Raw genomic sequence first — 15,573 nt, 5'->3', positions numbered from 1 at the left:
CGCGGGCGCCCTTCAGCACCCCGCCCACCTCTCCCCATGTCACGTGGCCCACGTCGGCCCGCCCTCCGCCACGTGACCTCCTCCCGGTCACGTGACCCCCGGCTCCTCCCAGGGCCCCTAACACGTGATCGTTGCTTTCAGCAACGGTCTCCCAACCCTCAAGGGCCCCGCCCCCGAATGTGTCCCCACCCGCGTCCACCCGGCCTCTGCCCCCCCCCACCCCGCCCCCCGCCAGCACCCACCCTGCTCTGCTCCGCTCAGGCGGGGTGCTCCGAGCAAGTCTGATACCCTGGAGCGTGCGTGTCGGGGGAGCGGATGGGGGGTGTGGGGGTCCCGGACTGGGGGGAGGGGGGAAGGCGCGCCGCCAGGTCGTGGAGGTGGGTTTCGGCCCCACTCCCAGCCAGTCTTCGGTCGGCTTTTCCCAAGCCTCCCTCCCAAGCAGGACAGTCAGTGAGGGCTATAAACACAAAAGAGCCCACTCCGCTTTATTTACAACACGCAGGCTGTCTGTACAAACAGCTGGCCGACGGTATTAAAAACAAAAGAGGTGAGTGAGTCCCGTCACCTTTCTGTTTTCCTTCCTCCCCTCGGCCAGGCTCTGGTTGGCCCTCCACCTCCGAGCTGCCCTGCCCGAAAGGGGAAGGCCGAAATTAAAACTACAACCGGTGTAGAATAAATGGGGAGTGAGGGAAAAGACGAGGAAGGGGAGGGGGGTGCTGTATTTACACTCGAGTTTTACAGACAACTGTCCCGTTCCAACCCAATTCCAACGCTGGCCCACAAGGTGAGGGGTGGCAGGTCTAAGGGGCAGAAAGGAAGTGTCGAGGGACCCAGACGGCCTCCCACCCCCAACCGTAATGGGTCCACGTTCAAGTCCACAAGGTGGGAAGGAAAGGTAAGGTTGGAGCCGAGACACTCATTTCCAAACCAGCCTCCCTCGGGTATTCCTGCCTTTGAAGTGGGACAATATCCAAGCTCCAGGGGACATACTGAGGACCCCGAGGCTCAGTTCCCAAGTCCTGTTGTCATTTGGAAGTCCCAGCCTAGAGATGGCGATGTCACGGCTCTCCCGATTTGGGAGGCCCCCCTAACCGCCGGGCCTCTGGCCGCAGTTCCTTGCATTTCTGGCAGTAAAAGAAGTCGGGGACATTGGTCTTCTTAATCTTCGCACAGGACAGGTGGATCCACGTCCCACACAGGCTGCACTCGATCATGGGCCGCCCTGCAAAGGGCTTTCGGCAGTAACACGTGATCAGGTCCCATGAGTCATCACCTGGGGAAAGAAGGTTTGTTTGGTGCTCTGCCCGAGCTCTTGGGTCCCCAGCAGCCCCGAGCCCGTCCTCCTAGCTAACCCGGGCCAGCCCCAAACCTCGCACCTGATTCCACCATGATGTCCTCGTCCATGACGCGCATCTCGCCTTCGCTGGAGCTGGCGTCTCCGTCTTGGCTGGTTTCCGTGCTCCCCACGTCCTTGCTTTCGCTGTCAGTGGGAGGGGCTCCTTCGGGGTGCACCGTGGCAGGAGGCCTAGGAGCCTCTGGGGGTGTCGGCAGCACGGGGGCGGGGGCTTCACCCCCCACCATTGCGGCCATCTCTTCTTCCTCCTCCTCTTCCTCTTCTTCCTCCTCCTCTTCAGAGTCTGTGTCACTGGGGGGTGCCCGGGGAGGCCCAGGAGGTGGGAGTCTATCCCCCCGCTCTGCCTTTTTCAACTTCCGTTTCTTGCTCTTCTTAATTCGAGACCTCTTTTCCCCATCCCCGGGAGCCGGCCGAGGCCTCCGGAGCACCCCAAAGCCAGCCCCCCCTCCCGGCCCCAACTTTCGGTTCTTTCGGTCCTTCTTTCGAGGAGGTTGGGAGAGGTCCCCCTGGGAAAGGGGTACCGGGGTGAGAGCAGCAGGGGGCCGGGAGGCATGTGTCAGGGATGTGGGGGACAGTGGAGACGCCATTTTGGGCCCATCTAGATCAAAGAGCGAGTCCTTGAGCTTCATCTTCTCAAGCAGGGTCGCGCTGTCAGGGGCCTGCAGACGAGAAAAAGTGGACCTTGGGGGTCCTGGTTGAGTGGGGCCTGCTTGAGCCGCCCTTCTCTTGGATGACTTTGCTTTCTTAACAAAGGTCTGGATGGTTCGGAGATCTGAGGGGGCCGAGTCCCAGCCATCACTGTCTGCCGCACTCTCACCTCGCAAAGGAGAGCTGGAGCCTGAGGCTGGCCAATCGCTTTCCTTAAATGGGGGGAAGAGACCAGGGTCAGCAGGGGCCCAGGGGCACCTCAGCTCCTGTACAAACCCAGCCTAAAAACCAGGGACAAGATCTACCCCGAGATACCCTGGCCCAAACCACTAAAACCAAAAACAAAATCACTGTACTCAGAAACTTTGTCCCCTCCCCAGTTCCCCTCAGCATCTCCCCTTGAACACCTGCACGTCACCTCTGCAGTCCCCACAGCCTTGCGGCATTGTCACCCGCAGACCAGAGCGCGATTTCTTTACCTGTTTCCGTATAGCCCCGTTTGTTGCCATTTTCAGCTTCCTAATACTTATCCAGCAGCGCCTTCCGTTAATACCCCAAGACCGACCATTCACTGCTGTTCAGCCCCGCCGAGTCTCTGAGTCACCCAGCTGCCCCCAGGTACTGGTTTTCCCACGTTTCCCATTTCCCTGGTCTTCTGTGTCCCATCGGGTAGAGGTTTCCCTTACACAGTGACACAGACTGCCCTCTCCAGTCCTAGGACACCCACCCTCAGGCTACTGGCCCTCCAGTCCCTACCTCTTTGCTAGAGGGAATGTAACCGGCATAGGCCAACACGAAACTGCAGAATTTGTTGAAGTCCTCAATTGTTCTCCGACGTTTCTCTGGTGGCTGAAAGGAAATATGTATCACAAGGAATTTAAGAGGAGCATTCCCAAAGGCAGAAACCCCGGAGCAAGGGATCTAGAAGAGGCAGGAGGAAGGGGGAGAGGGAGAAGGGGGGGGGAGGAGAGAGAGAGAGAGCAAGAGAAAGAGAGGAGGGGGAGGGCCCCGGCAGCAAAAGGAAGAGAAACCTCACCTGAGTTTCTGGCTTAAGGGTCGGAGGTGGATCTGTGGAAGCAATAAAAGCTGAGTCAAGGCACTAGCGAAGAGTCCGCATGAAACCCCACCTCTAAATCTCGGAGGATCCAGGCAGACCCCCTCTTCTCTCCGGTTCCCCCGGCCAGGCCGGCAGGTCCCCAGCTGTGCTGGACCCGCCCCTGCTCCCCCTTCCGCCCTGCGAGGGGCGGAGCCAGGGCGCGGCGCCCTCTCAGGCCTCGCTATAGCGCTCCCCTTCCCCCCACCGGAGGCCTGGCGCCCCGCCCCCCCAACTCACGGTTTCTCTAGACTCCAGTCTACTCGATCACTCGGCGCCCCACCCCGCCATACCGCTCCCCGGACCGAGCCCGGGCGGCCGCCTGCCCCTGTCCTTCACACGCGCCCAGAGCCCCGAGTTCCTACCCGGTCGCGATCTGCCGCCCGGGGCCCTCCGCGACCGCACACGCAACCCGCCCGCCCCCAGGGTCCAGGATGACCACGCCGAACCGCTCCCCGCCCTCCGGGCCCCTTCTACTCGAGCACGAGGCCCGGCGCGCCCCTCACCCCCACCCTAAACACACACAGGCTCACACATCCAACGCCACTTCGCGGCCGGGACAGACGAGCGAGCACTAACCCGGACGCGGCCCCACCTGCCCCCCCATACCGCGCTCCCCACAATTTCGCCGTCCCTCCGCCCCCATCCGGGGCTTTGGCCCCTCCCCGTCTCGAGCTCCTCGGGCTCCCCGCCGGGCCCCCGGGCCCAGTTCCGAGCCCTCCGGCCGCCGCCCCCCCTCCGCCCCCGTACTCACCGCCAAGTGACTAGGCTGCGGACCCCTAAACTCTAGCCGCCCCCCCCCCGCCAGCTACTCTCCCTCTACAGCGACCCCCGCTGCTGCCGCCGCTGCCCCCCTCGCCCTCCGCAACTCCCGGGCTCTAGCCCTCGCCGACCAACAGCACCCCCCCCCCCGCAACTCGCCGGTCTCAACCCCCCCCACACACCCCGCCCCACCGCCCCTACAACTACCCGGCTCTCCTCGCTTCCCGGCGCTCTCTCCCCACAACTACCCGCCCTGTACAGGTCCCTCTACCGCAGACAATACCCAGACCCCCTCTTCTCCCCACAACTATCTGCCCACCCCTCCAACGATCCCCGGGCTCTCTCCGGCGGCAACTACCCGGAGCTCCGGCACCACCGCCACAAACTCCCCCACCTCGGCCAACTACCGGGCTCCTCACTCAGTCCCCTTCCACATCCTCCCTCCTCAACAACTCTCCGGCCCCCAGATTCCCCCAGCCTCCCGGCCTCAGGGCCCCAACGTGCTGGAGGCCCTCTCGGCCCCTAACCCCCGGAGCTCCGGGGTTCAAGCTCCCGCTCCCCACCCCCCACCCCTACACACACACATTCACGGTGTCTGATCTCCAGCTACCCCCAGCCCGAGCTCCCACTCCTCTTTCACCGAGGTCTCCCAACTCGCCGCTCTCCTACCTCCAGGGGCAGGCCCCCGACCCCCTCCCCGCGCTCCCCCGCCGGGCTCCGGGCTCGACCTCCAAGTTTGCCAATTGATTCCTCGCCCGCCCCCCACCGGCTCAGCGCTCCGTGCCGGTCGAGAGCTCACCTTCGGGACTGGGCTCCGCCATGGCTTCCAGCATCGCCCCCTCCCCTCCTCCCGGTCCGGCGCCCCCCTCCCCTGAGCCGGGGATCCCGGTGCCGCCTCCGGTGCTCGGTGCTCCTACTGCCTCGCTCCACAGAGGTGTCTGCCTCGGCCTGGTAATGACTCGAGTCCGCTAGCCGCTGCCGCCACCTCCCTCTACCCCTGCCTCCCGCACTCCCGGACCGGGCCCCCTCCCCCCGCGCCGCCGGCCGCCTGCTCCCTCCTCCTCCTCTCTCCTCCCTCCTCCCTCCCTCCTCCTCTCTCCCTCCTCCCTCCGCGGGCGCCGACGCGCAATGCATCAAGGGGCCTGTAGTCCGTCTGGGGGCAGCGGAAAGGGGACCCCATAGGCCTCTGGAACTTCAGTTCCCAGCAAGCCAAGGATGGGCGCAGGCGCATTAGTCCGCTCCCCTCCCCCGGGGAGTGGCGGGGAGATTGGGAGCAGAGGGTAGGGCGGAAGAGCGCGCGCAGGATCCTGGGAAACGTAGGCTGGGCGGGACTAAGAAAGAAGGAAAAGAAGGGATTAGAACTCTCGGCCACCATACTGCCTCTTTCTGCGGCTTCTTTCTCCCCCGTGGGACCGCCCCACTTCCGGCCAGAGGGAGAAAGGGTTGCTGGGGGATGAAGTCCTCCTGATGATAATGGCTCCCTCCAACCCGTCTTCTGCCTCCCTTGAATTCCACACACCGGCATTAGTCTGGCCAAGCGAGATGCCAAGCGAGGACGGAGTCCATTCACCAGCTCCCACACGCGACCAGCTCTTCCCTAACCCAAAGGCCGTAACAAACTTGGGAGGTATTTATTTAAAGCAGGTACTTTCTTCCAACTTTGTCCACCGGAACCCACGGTGTAAAAAACAAAAACGATTCTTTATATCAACACCCAAAAGACAGGTATATAAAACAGAAGTTTCATGAAACGATACTCCGTATTCCTTTCATCACAGCAAAAACACTGCCCCTCCCCTCCCCCCCCCAAGGAAAAAAACCAACATGAACAGAGTAAACCAAAATATATTACTGTCCCTCCAACCGCCACTTTGTCCACCTCCGGGTAACTATCCCCACCTCGGGACAACTAAAAAGAAAAAGAAGGAGGGAAGCAACACAAAGCAAGATCCAGTTCGTCTCGGTGGTTTCCTCTTTATTGATGTGCCTCCTACCTTCCCCCCACAATTACAGTCCCTCCCCTCTACCCCCCAAAAAGAAGGTAGTGAAAGGAAGGGAATGTCGGGGTTCTGAGCCCCTTGGGCAGTTAGAAAGGGAACAGGAACCAAAACAATCACTAGATGTGACAGAGATTGACAATCGAGAAGTCTAAAGCACAGTGGGGAAGGTGGAAAGAGAAAGGGGACAAAGGAGAGGTCCTAGAAGCCACCTCCCCCATGAGCCCTCCTGCTAAGAGGGGCTGGAGGAGAGCCTCGAACGTTAGGAAGTGCAGGTCCTGAAGGAGGGAGGTGGTGGTCGAGCCTGAAGGAGGACTAGGTCAAGGAAGGGGGGCCACCTCTCTCTTTGTAGGCTGGGACCCCCCACCTCAGGGGCAGCAGCTTCACAGACCGTAGACACTCTCATCACTGTAGGCGATGTATAGAAAGAAGTCTTCTTCGTGATGTTCCTGGGGCAGAAGCAGAGAACACCGGTACTCAGGCACCCGGGCTATAGTCACTTGAACCACCCACTGCCCCCCCTCCTTCTCCAAAGTCCCGTTCTCGAGGCAGACCCCTCCCCCCCCCCAAAAAAAAACTAGCGTCCTGACTCACTCCCTCACTTCAGACCGTAGCAGCCAAGCAGCGTCACCCCTAGCAGCAGTCCTGGGCAAAAAGCTCTCCCTCTGACTGTTCTCTGCCTTGGAACGGGGAGGACGCTGGGGCAGGTGAAGGATCGGGACTGCGGTCCACCTCACCTTTCTCTCCCTTCTGGCCATTCCCATGGCCTCGTCCAAACCTCCAACCCAGGACTATGCTGAAATTTTGAGGCCGAAGATAAAGTGGAGAGCGGAGCAAGGCAGCTGGTCCGCGAACTGCTGACTTAGCACTTTCTTCCCCTCAAGCTCTCCCCACACCTCTCCGAAGCCTCCCGGCTTCCCCATGGACATACCTGGTACAGCTGACCCATTGTGGCACTGGTGGGTGGAATGACATTGTTGACAAAGAAAAACAAGGCATCCTCAGCTCGGAGATGAATTCGCTTCCGAATCAAGAAGTAGAACTGACCAACTGCCAAAGAGACAAGGCAGGATGAAGCCAGAGATCACAAGTGCCCCCGAGAGAGAGAGCAGTTACAATGTGGAACCTTCTCCCACAAAGATGCCCGACCACCCATAGGAAGCTAACCCCGGGGCCTGGGTCAGGTCCCCACCTGTGAGATCAGAAGGCACCAGATATTTCTTTTTGTCCAGGTCTCCTATCCGAGCTTTGGGAGCCTTTTCTACAATCACCTGATGAAGGGTAGATGAAAATTAGGAAATATTAGGTGTATGGTCCCAGAGTTACCCCTGTCAAGAACTCGAGTAACACAATTCCCAGCACCCAAATCTGTCCGACTCCGTTTTCTTTGTCTCTGAACACGCGGCGCAGCCTTGAGCAGAGATCCTGACCCCACTGTGCTGAACTCACCCAAACATTCAGGATCCCTCAGTAGGGCGTCATAATAAACAACTATCCTAATAGGGCACGGACGACTCGAGTGGGCCGCCTAGAGCTTCAGGCTCAGAAACCTGGCTAGCTCGGGGTAAAGACCATGAGCAGCTCAGGCTGTCAAACTCCCTGCAGCCTCGCACACCAATCCCCAGGTCTCCCTCTCCCATCTGTGTCCCCCCCACCCCCAGCTCTCCCGCCACCCCGCTTTCAACCTCCGAGCCCGGGGACAGCAGGGTCGCGCCCGCCACAGCCGGCAGCCCAGTGCCCGCGCCGCCTGGCCGGACCCAAACCCAGGCTGTGGCGTCAGAGCCAGCGCCCCGCGCCCTCGGCCCTGACTACTGTCCTCACCGGAACCCGGTCCGGGTATTTCTTTCGGATCTTCTCGCCCTCAGAGCGGCGCTTCTCGAACGGATGCTCCTCTTTATACACGAACTTCATCCTCCCGGGAACCGGGCTGGACCGGGCTGGGCTGAGGGAACCCGGGGGGGGCCGGGACGGGGGGCGGCGGCGACGGCGGCGACGCGCGGGCGGATTCAGCGGAGCGATCCCGGGACTTGCGCCACTTCCCTATTCACCAACCCCACCCACGACGGTCCGGGGCCGCCCCGCCTGCTACGTTACGCCACCAGCGCAGCGGCCATAACGCCGCCAGCGTAGCACCACCCCCTGACCGCCCCCCCCTCACGCCGTCTGCGTAATCGCTTTGGAATCAACTTGTGGGCTACGCAGACGACGTAGCGAAGGTGGTTGGCTTGTGCTATGGTCGAAAATAACCGAAAGCCCACATTCTGACCTTCCCCCACGAGGCTGGGGATGAAAAGGGCTGCGAGTCCGTAACTGTAATTTGAGACTCGGTTCTCCGAAAGTTCTTTTCGGGAATAACGTAAAGAGGGGGGGAAAAAAAAAAGGCAGAGATAATTACAAGGATAGCTATTCACGAAACGCGTTGGTACGCCGACGGCGGCAGCTGACACCAAAACAAAGTAGTACCCAAGTCGGGGAGCTGGTCTCCGGAAATGAAGGGGGACAGAAACGAAACACACGTTCGGGGAAACGCACCGGACGCCTAGGTTCCAGGGAAGAGTGGACCAATAGGGACCTGAGAGGAGGTCCGAAAGGTAGGGACTACGTCATCGCGGAGGAACACACTCGGCGGTCGCGAGAGAAAATCATGTGATCTCAGAGAAGGGCGGAGCGTCACGTGGCGGCCGCGGGAAGTAGAGCCGGCCGCGGGGAGGTGGGGGGAGGGGCGCTGGGGGGCGGGGCCGGGGCGGCCGGAGCGGGGCCGGGCCTGGCGCTAGGCCCCCCGCCGTCGGGCGTGTCCGCGTCGGCCCCCGGCGAGGTCCCGCCTGTCTGGCTTCTGGTCCAGTATCTCCTGCCGCCACACTGCCGCGTCGCCCTAGCCCGCAGGCCAGGTTCCTTCAGGACACACGGCCGCCCTCCCGGTCCCCACCGGGGCGCCCATCCCGTCTCCAAGACCCTTCCCGCCAGAGCACCTGATGTCGAGTCTCCCCACTCCTCCCCCAAAGCCAACAGCACCTCGCCCCGACAGGGGGGACGTGAACAAAGACGCCTCCCTTCATCTCCCAACCCCCAGAGAAGGACCTGGGGCAGCTTTGGTTTCAAAGTTATAATGCATGGTTTAAAAGAGAGAAAGGAGAAAAAAAAAAAAAAAAAAAAAAAGCTGGTTACAGGTCTGAGGGAGTCTAGGAAGAAGGGAAAATAGAAGGAAAAGAAAGGGGGCAGGGCAGGACAAGTTTGGGGAAAATCCAGTGGCCCAAAATCCCAGTTTCCCACCCACAGCCCAGCCCTTGGAGTGAAGAATTAGATCAGTTTTGTACAAGAGTTTTTAAAAAATCAAATCACAACAAAGCTGGCTTGGCTTTTCTTTGAGCCTCCCGGATTACCGAGTGTCTGTCTCTCATTCTGGCCGGTCTGGTCTCTCCACCAGACAGTTCGGGCTCTCCCAGGCCTCCGCTTCTGTCCCAGTCTGGGGTTTCCAGGGAGCGCGAACTCGAAGTCAGAGTGAGGCTGCTTGCGAGTGTGGCCCGTGTGTCTGTCCAGACTCCACACGGAGCGCAGGGCTCCCTGGGCAGAGAGGGGCGGGAGGGGCAGGTCCTGCCCAGGCAGTCCTCACCATCGGACAGGGCATCAGACGGCATCCCGAGAGCTCACCCTCCCTCTCCCCCCCACCCCAGCGCAGGTGGAGGGGGAGCAGCCGTCACCAGAGCCTGTGTTGGTGAAGGTTTCGGCTCAGCACAGAACGAACGTCGGCGGTGAACCTGGGATGACAAGACGAAGCCTCGTTGGAGATGGGGGGGGGGGGAGGAAATAATCACCATTCTCACATGACACTGAGGTCCAGTTTGCCCAAAACCCACTGGCTACAGGTGATGAGCTTTACTGTAAGAACACCTGGGTTCAAAGGCTAAGTTCTTAAGGGAAAAGAGTTAAGTCAAACAGGACGCGTTTTTATTCCCTCTCGGGATCCCCCACCTCCTTTCCTCAGCAATGTGTCTGGCTTCCGTTACCTGAGGGCATCCAGCATGGGAAGCAGGTTGAGGAGGGCGGTGTCACTGGGGTCACTGAACCACGATTTGATGGGGATGGCGTTGTCTAGGGTGGGTGAAAATAAGCGCACGTGAAAAAAACCACACAATTCAAGACTCAGGCCGGTTTTTCTTTCCTTTGGGAAAATGGGGATCATTACTTTAAAATCCGTACCCTCTCCCTGACCCACCCAAACCTAACCACCTAGGTAAACCTTCCTATTTTATTCTCCAAAACAAACTTTTTAAAAGAGGCATTCATATTCATGTCTATTTGAGAGATGGGGGTGGATGTGTGAGTGGGAGAAAGGAGCAGAGGGAGACTCCCTAGCAGGCTCCACGCTCAGTGCAAAGCCCGACACGGGGCTCGATCCCATGACCCTGGGATCGCGACCTGAGCCTACATCAGAGTCAGATGCTCAAATGACTGAGCCACCCAGGCCCCTCCCCCAAGATAAAATTAACCTACAATCACCGTATCTCACATTAACGTGAGGCTTCTAATCAAATTTATTGCTACTGTGTCTCACCTGAAGCAAACTGACACGAGCAACGTGACCTATGAAGCGGACAAGTGGGGAAGGGAGAGTGTCTCCCAGAAACCAGAAACACCTGGCATCCTGACCTACAGTAAGCCAGGAATCCCAGTTCCAGGCATTCAAAATAACCTTCTCGGAACCACTTCCTGGTCCTGCCAGACTCACCCCCCCACCCCCCATACCTGGGTGGCTCCGGTAGGCCCCTGGGGAGTTATCCAGGATCACGATGCTGGAGAGGTCGCTGTGGACCACGGAGAGGTCCTTGATGTAGCTGCCCAGTTCCAAAGTGCAGTGCTGGAGGGTAGGGTCACGCTGGGCATCAAAAGGAGACTCGGCCCCTGTGACGGCTGCCCAGTCCCAACAATGCCCACGGGCAGCCACCTCCCACAGAGGGGGTCATGCAGTACGCCTCCGCTCACCCCCCAGAAGGTCCCTTTCTGGGGAAACTGCTCAAACCCAGACCCCTCCCTGCCAGCCTGCCTCCCGACCCTCCTCTTACCTGTCTGTAGTATCTCCTCTTGAGAATGCTTCTGCTATTGTCCAGTTTATCTGCCACAGCAGAGCCGTAAATCTCCATGCTTGCTGTGAACACCACCAGCTCGTACCACTGGCTCACCTGAAATTGATCAGGGGGAGGGTGGGGTCAGAAGACGCGATCCTTCCTCTGAACGCGCAGCTCTCCTTCACTAGACTCCGGCCGGTCCTTCGGGCCTTTCAAGAGCATCAGAGGTCTCTGAGAACACAAAATTCTGAAGGCCCCCAAACCCAAGAGTCTCAGGCCCCGTACACCCTTAGAGATTCAGAGGCGCAAGAACAGAAGATCAGGAAGCCTGTGGAAGAACAGAATTGCATCAGCACCACAAATGAACCCAAGCTACTGACAGCCGCCCTCTGACCGGCCCACAACTGCCCTTCTCCAAAACTGCCCGTACCTATTTTCTCCTCACCCTGCGCTTCCTCCAACCGCTCTGAATTCCCAGAGCCTTAACGCCATTCCTTCATCACAGGGCTCCCCACAGCTTCTACAAATTCACCATTTCTTTTTTTTTTTTAATTTTTTTTTTTTTTTTTTTTTGAGAGAGAGTGAGTGTGTGAGCCGGGGAGGGGCAGAGAGAGAGACGGAGACACAGAATCCAAAGCAGGCTCCAGGCTCTGAGCTGTGAGCACAGAGCCCGACGTGGGGCTCGGACCCACGAACCACGAGATCATCATGACCTGAGCCGAAGTCAGATACTCGACCGACTGAGCCCCCCAGGTGCCCCCAAACTCACCACTTCTAAGAAGAAATCCACATGGGGCCTCTTATGTACAAAAAACCGGACGGGATGTTTGTCTATTACCACCTGTAGAGGAACAGGGAAGAGCTGGGGGGGGGCGTCCTGAGCACAGGCCTGAAGGACACACACCCCTCCACTGCCTGCCGCTGGTGCCAGAGGATGGGGACAAGGACGATATGCTCTGGGACTGGGAAAGGAAGTCTAGTTGTGAGCAGAATCACAGGCATGACCATCCCATCACTTCCCACCCCAACACACCTTAAGGATGAAGTCGGGAGGCGTTCCAGGCCGGACGGTAGGCCTCAGGACCCCATCGTGATGGGAGTGGATAAGCGTCTCATCCAGATCCAGCACCAGGATCTTCCTCTTCACCTGGCCTGAACCACAACGGCAAGGAATGATACCCACCAACCTCCAGCCCACACCTCGAGCCCCAGCTCACCTTACAGGAGCCTTCCCAGCCAGCACACTCACCTAGCCGATTCCGGGACACGGGAGATAAGGGAAGGATATCATAGCGAACGGTTTGGTACTGAATTATCTAAAAACGGCAAGAGAGAGGATTAGACCCCTTGAGCGGGAGATCTTGACAGAGGCACGGTTACTATAGACGGGGCATCGCGGAAGTGACTGACGATCACCTCATTTAATCCGCAAGAACGCGGTAACGACGCTATAATAACGACAATGACAGCAACATCATCGTGTCTATTTTAACAACGGAGAGACCGAGGCTTAGCCAGGTTAGATGCCTTGTGTAAGACCACACTGCTAGGAATTATCTTATTTGGTCATTTGTCCCCCCAGTTAGAATGAAAACCTGGCGAGAGCACCCGGTCCCGGCTGCGTTCCCAGGACACTGTCACAGGGTGGGTGGTTAATATCAGAGCGGATGCAGTGGTGGCGCCAGGACCGCCCTAAGGCAGGCCGACCCAAAACCTGCCCTCTTCCCTGTGCTCTGCAAGAAACAGAGACACGCACGGCTCCCCACATTTCCGCCCCATGGATCCTTCGTGACAACTCTCGTCACTCGGGGGACTGAGAGGAGTCAGTACAGGAGGTCCTTGGGTACCTAAGGGGAATGAAGGGCAAGGAGGGAATCCAGGGGTTCTCAGGTCAGCTAAGTTCCCCTGGCTGGTGGCCGCCAGGCCTATTTTAACCAGCCACCTGTCCATTTCTGTCTCTACCAGCCAAGTCACAAGTGGCAGAGAACCTCAGCCCTCCGCGCTGCCTCCTTGTTCCGGTACCCAGGACAAGGCACACTGGGAAGCCCCACCCACCAGGCTGACTGATAGGGTGGCGAGAAGGCCAGAGTGAATGAAGGGCTGTGAGGGACGTCAAGAGGGGACAAGGACGTCAACCTTCCAGCTCCTCCGAGTCTTCTCTAGAAGCTCCTGCTTCTAGCACTCAGTTCTCTTCCACGCGAGCCTGGCAGCCCCTTCCTCTGCTCTTTTCTTCTAGGCTTCTGTCCATCCCTAGGCCCCATCCCTAGGCCCCAGCCTCGCCAGAACCAGTCTCCCCCCTTGCAAGCCACAGGGCCCTCTCCTCCGAATGCCAAGGCACCTGCCCTTTTCTCCCTGCAGCAGGATGAAGGCCGCAACAGCTCGGGTGTCCTGGCCTGCTATCTCGGGTTGCACATGCTGGGCATGTAGGGAATGCTCCAAGCATCTGCCAGCAAGGGGGTGGGGGGAGAAACCAGATTGGAAGGGAAGGAAGGGAAGACAAAAGGCCGTGGGGTCAGCGCTCGCCCGGAGAGGTGCAGTTTTGCTAAAAGCTAGCCTCTAGAGGGGCTGGAGCTCTACTCCCTGCCTCCAGAACAGAAATTTCAGGGGCAAACGGGACGTGCTCGGAGCAAAGCCAGCCAGATAGAACAGCAGCTGACATGTAGAGAAAACCCCAGGAGCCAGCCCCACACACACCTCAGCATCTCTGACCCCAAATTCTTCCGGGCTCCTAACGTGTTTCGGGGAAATAGCCTTGCCTCCCACCGTGATCACCCAGAAACAACCCTCACCCTAAATCAGGAAGCGGAAGGCATAGACTGGTAAAGGAGACACTGAATCTGAAGCAGGCCCACTCCCCCAAGTCGGTCAACAACGACCACCACCACCCAGGGCTCTCTGGAGACTCTCGGACCTTCCAGGTATTACTGAGGTACACCAAAGAGCACGGGCCAGGGAACTTCTGCATGTCGGCTTACTGAATTCTCTCCAGCAGTGAGAACACAGCACATTCGCTAAAGGATGTTAGCCTACGGGAGCTCTGACCTTGGAGAGAAGCTCTCTGGGGGAGGGAGCCCACAGATACTTGGGGACGTGCAGTCTTCGCTGCCCACAGGACCCCTCTCAAAGCTGGGGTCTCCTGGAGAGGCAAGCCTGCCCTCAGGCTCAAGCCTACAACTGCCAAGCACTGTCTTCCCAGAGAGACACCCCAACACCAATGTGCTCCTCGCCCTAAAGCCCAACATAAAACCATCCTTCTTAGTCCCAGGGACTAGGTGACCCCAGATGCCCACACCAGGAAATAAGTTTCTGGGGCCCTTTTTGGACGAGTCCCCGTAAAGCCAACGGCCGGGGTTTCTCCTTCACACCCAAGGCTGTTCCCCTGTTTGTCACGTATGGTCTCCCACCCACACCCCTACCCTTAGCCACATAAGCCCGTCTGTCCCTTGTTCCGAGCCCTAACACACAGGGAGGCTCCTAGTAACGGAAGGGTCTGTCACAAGCCCACAGCCGACAGAGCCGGTGCCATCAAACAGGTGTTCCCCTCCTCTTGGTCTCTAACAACAACTCCAGCTTTCCTAAACGGCGCCCCACCCACCACCCTGGCCCCCAAGAGTTGCCACATCCAGTCTCCGTCTCGCCCCCCCCGCCCCGATCTCGGTTGTCCTACGGGGGTCTCCCCCCTCCCCATGCCACCCCATGCCCAGCCAAGGGTGCCCCAACCCTCTAACGGGAAAAGCCGCCGCCAGGACTCCGTTCCGAAGCCCAAACAGAGGCCCGACACTTTCCGAAAACCCGTGAGCACCGCTGACACGGGTTCCCACCACCACCAGCGCCCACCCAGGCTCACCGTGCGGATCTGCCTCCGCAAAAGGTAAATGAAGAAGCTCCAGAGCTTGGCGGCGAAGGCCACGAACGTGCGCAGCCCCAGCAGACACTGCGTCCGCATCATCCCGATGACCCCGGCACCGCCGGCCCCGGGGCCCCCGCGGCCCAGCTCCGCCAGCCCCCCGGGGGCAGCCCCCCGCCTCCGGGAGGGGGAACGGGGGCCCCGAGTGGCAGGAAAGGCTGCAGAGAGGGGCACGGAGCGGGCGGCTCAGAAAGCCACCCCCGGCGAGGGGAAAGCCCAGCGGAACCGGGAGCTGGGGGACAGGCGTGGGCAGCCCGCGGGGGCCCACATGGGCGGGGAGTGGCACCGACGGCTTCGCGGAGGTTGCGGGCCGAGACGGGTCGGGCTAGGACGGGGTCCTCAGAGACCGGGAGGGAAGGGGATGGAGAATTGGGGGAGGGGGCAGTGGGGGAGGGGGCCAGGGAGAAGGGAGGGAGGGAGAAGGGAGGGGGAGGGGAAGGGGGAAGCGGAGGGTGGCCCGCTGCGCAGGCGCGTTAGGGGGCTGCCCGCGGGAAAGGGCGGGCGGGGGCCGCGGCGCGCGAAGGGCCGCGGCGGCGGCGGCGGCGGCGGCGGCGGACGGGCCCGCTGGGCGAAGGATCGGGGAAGGAGGGGGAGGGGGAGCCGAAGGGCGCGGATGGCTAGACCGGAGCGGCCTCCCCCTCCCCGAAGTCGGGGGTGCCTTAGCCGCTGGGGAGCGGGGCTGCAGCCTCTGCAGCCTCTGCGGCTGGATTTCCCACTCTGACAGGCGCCATTTTACCGCCCTAAGGGCT

At 60.0% G+C, this 15,573-nt stretch overlaps 3 protein-coding genes across 5 annotated transcripts; all 3 read right to left on the bottom strand.

The window, feature by feature from the left end:
* Positions 1–458: 458 nt before the first annotated feature.
* PHF23 (PHD finger protein 23) lies at positions 459–4,879 on the bottom strand. Of its 2 annotated transcripts, none has more exons than XM_047089623.1 (5): positions 4,657–4,879; positions 3,039–3,070; positions 2,759–2,851; positions 1,377–2,214; positions 459–1,273 (listed from the first exon to the last, which is right to left on the bottom strand). In XM_047089623.1, exons 1-5 carry the CDS (start codon positions 4,688–4,690, stop codon positions 1,059–1,061), a joined length of 1,212 nt encoding a protein of 403 aa, XP_046945579.1. In that variant the 5' UTR covers positions 4,691–4,879; the 3' UTR covers positions 459–1,058. The 2 variants fall into 2 exon arrangements, with proteins under 2 accessions (XP_046945579.1, XP_046945580.1); XM_047089624.1 differs by lacking the exon at positions 4,657–4,879 and adding an exon at positions 3,629–3,647.
* A 927-nt stretch (positions 4,880–5,806) lies between these two features.
* GABARAP (GABA type A receptor-associated protein) lies at positions 5,807–7,890 on the bottom strand. The gene is made up of 4 exons (XM_047089629.1): positions 7,676–7,890; positions 7,047–7,125; positions 6,786–6,904; positions 5,807–6,303 (listed from the first exon to the last, which is right to left on the bottom strand). The coding sequence occupies exons 1-4, from the start codon at positions 7,763–7,765 to the stop codon at positions 6,238–6,240; spliced, it is 354 nt and encodes a 117-aa protein (XP_046945585.1). The 5' UTR covers positions 7,766–7,890; the 3' UTR covers positions 5,807–6,237.
* Positions 7,891–9,160: 1,270 nt separating this feature from the next.
* CTDNEP1 (CTD nuclear envelope phosphatase 1) lies at positions 9,161–15,325 on the bottom strand. 2 transcript variants are annotated; one of them, XM_047089627.1, is made up of 8 exons: positions 14,765–15,325; positions 12,167–12,233; positions 11,951–12,069; positions 11,687–11,758; positions 10,915–11,031; positions 10,598–10,727; positions 9,859–9,943; positions 9,161–9,609 (listed from the first exon to the last, which is right to left on the bottom strand). In XM_047089627.1, the coding sequence occupies exons 1-8, from the start codon at positions 14,864–14,866 to the stop codon at positions 9,549–9,551; spliced, it is 753 nt and encodes a 250-aa protein (XP_046945583.1). In that variant the 5' UTR covers positions 14,867–15,325; the 3' UTR covers positions 9,161–9,548. The 2 variants fall into 2 exon arrangements, with proteins under 2 accessions (XP_046945583.1, XP_046945584.1); XM_047089628.1 differs by having other exon boundaries at positions 10,598–10,709; positions 14,765–15,321.
* Between the last annotated feature and the right edge of the window lie 248 nt (positions 15,326–15,573).

The sequence above is a fragment of the Lynx rufus genome, unplaced genomic scaffold, assembly GCF_022079265.1.
Source record: "Lynx rufus isolate CCGP_SWC_20201006 ecotype Redwood Valley unplaced genomic scaffold, mLynRuf1.p SCAF_28, whole genome shotgun sequence".
NCBI classification, from domain to species: domain Eukaryota; kingdom Metazoa; phylum Chordata; class Mammalia; order Carnivora; family Felidae; genus Lynx; species Lynx rufus.
The sequence above is the reverse complement of the archived record's forward strand: the minus strand, read 5'-3'. Positions and strand labels throughout refer to the sequence as shown.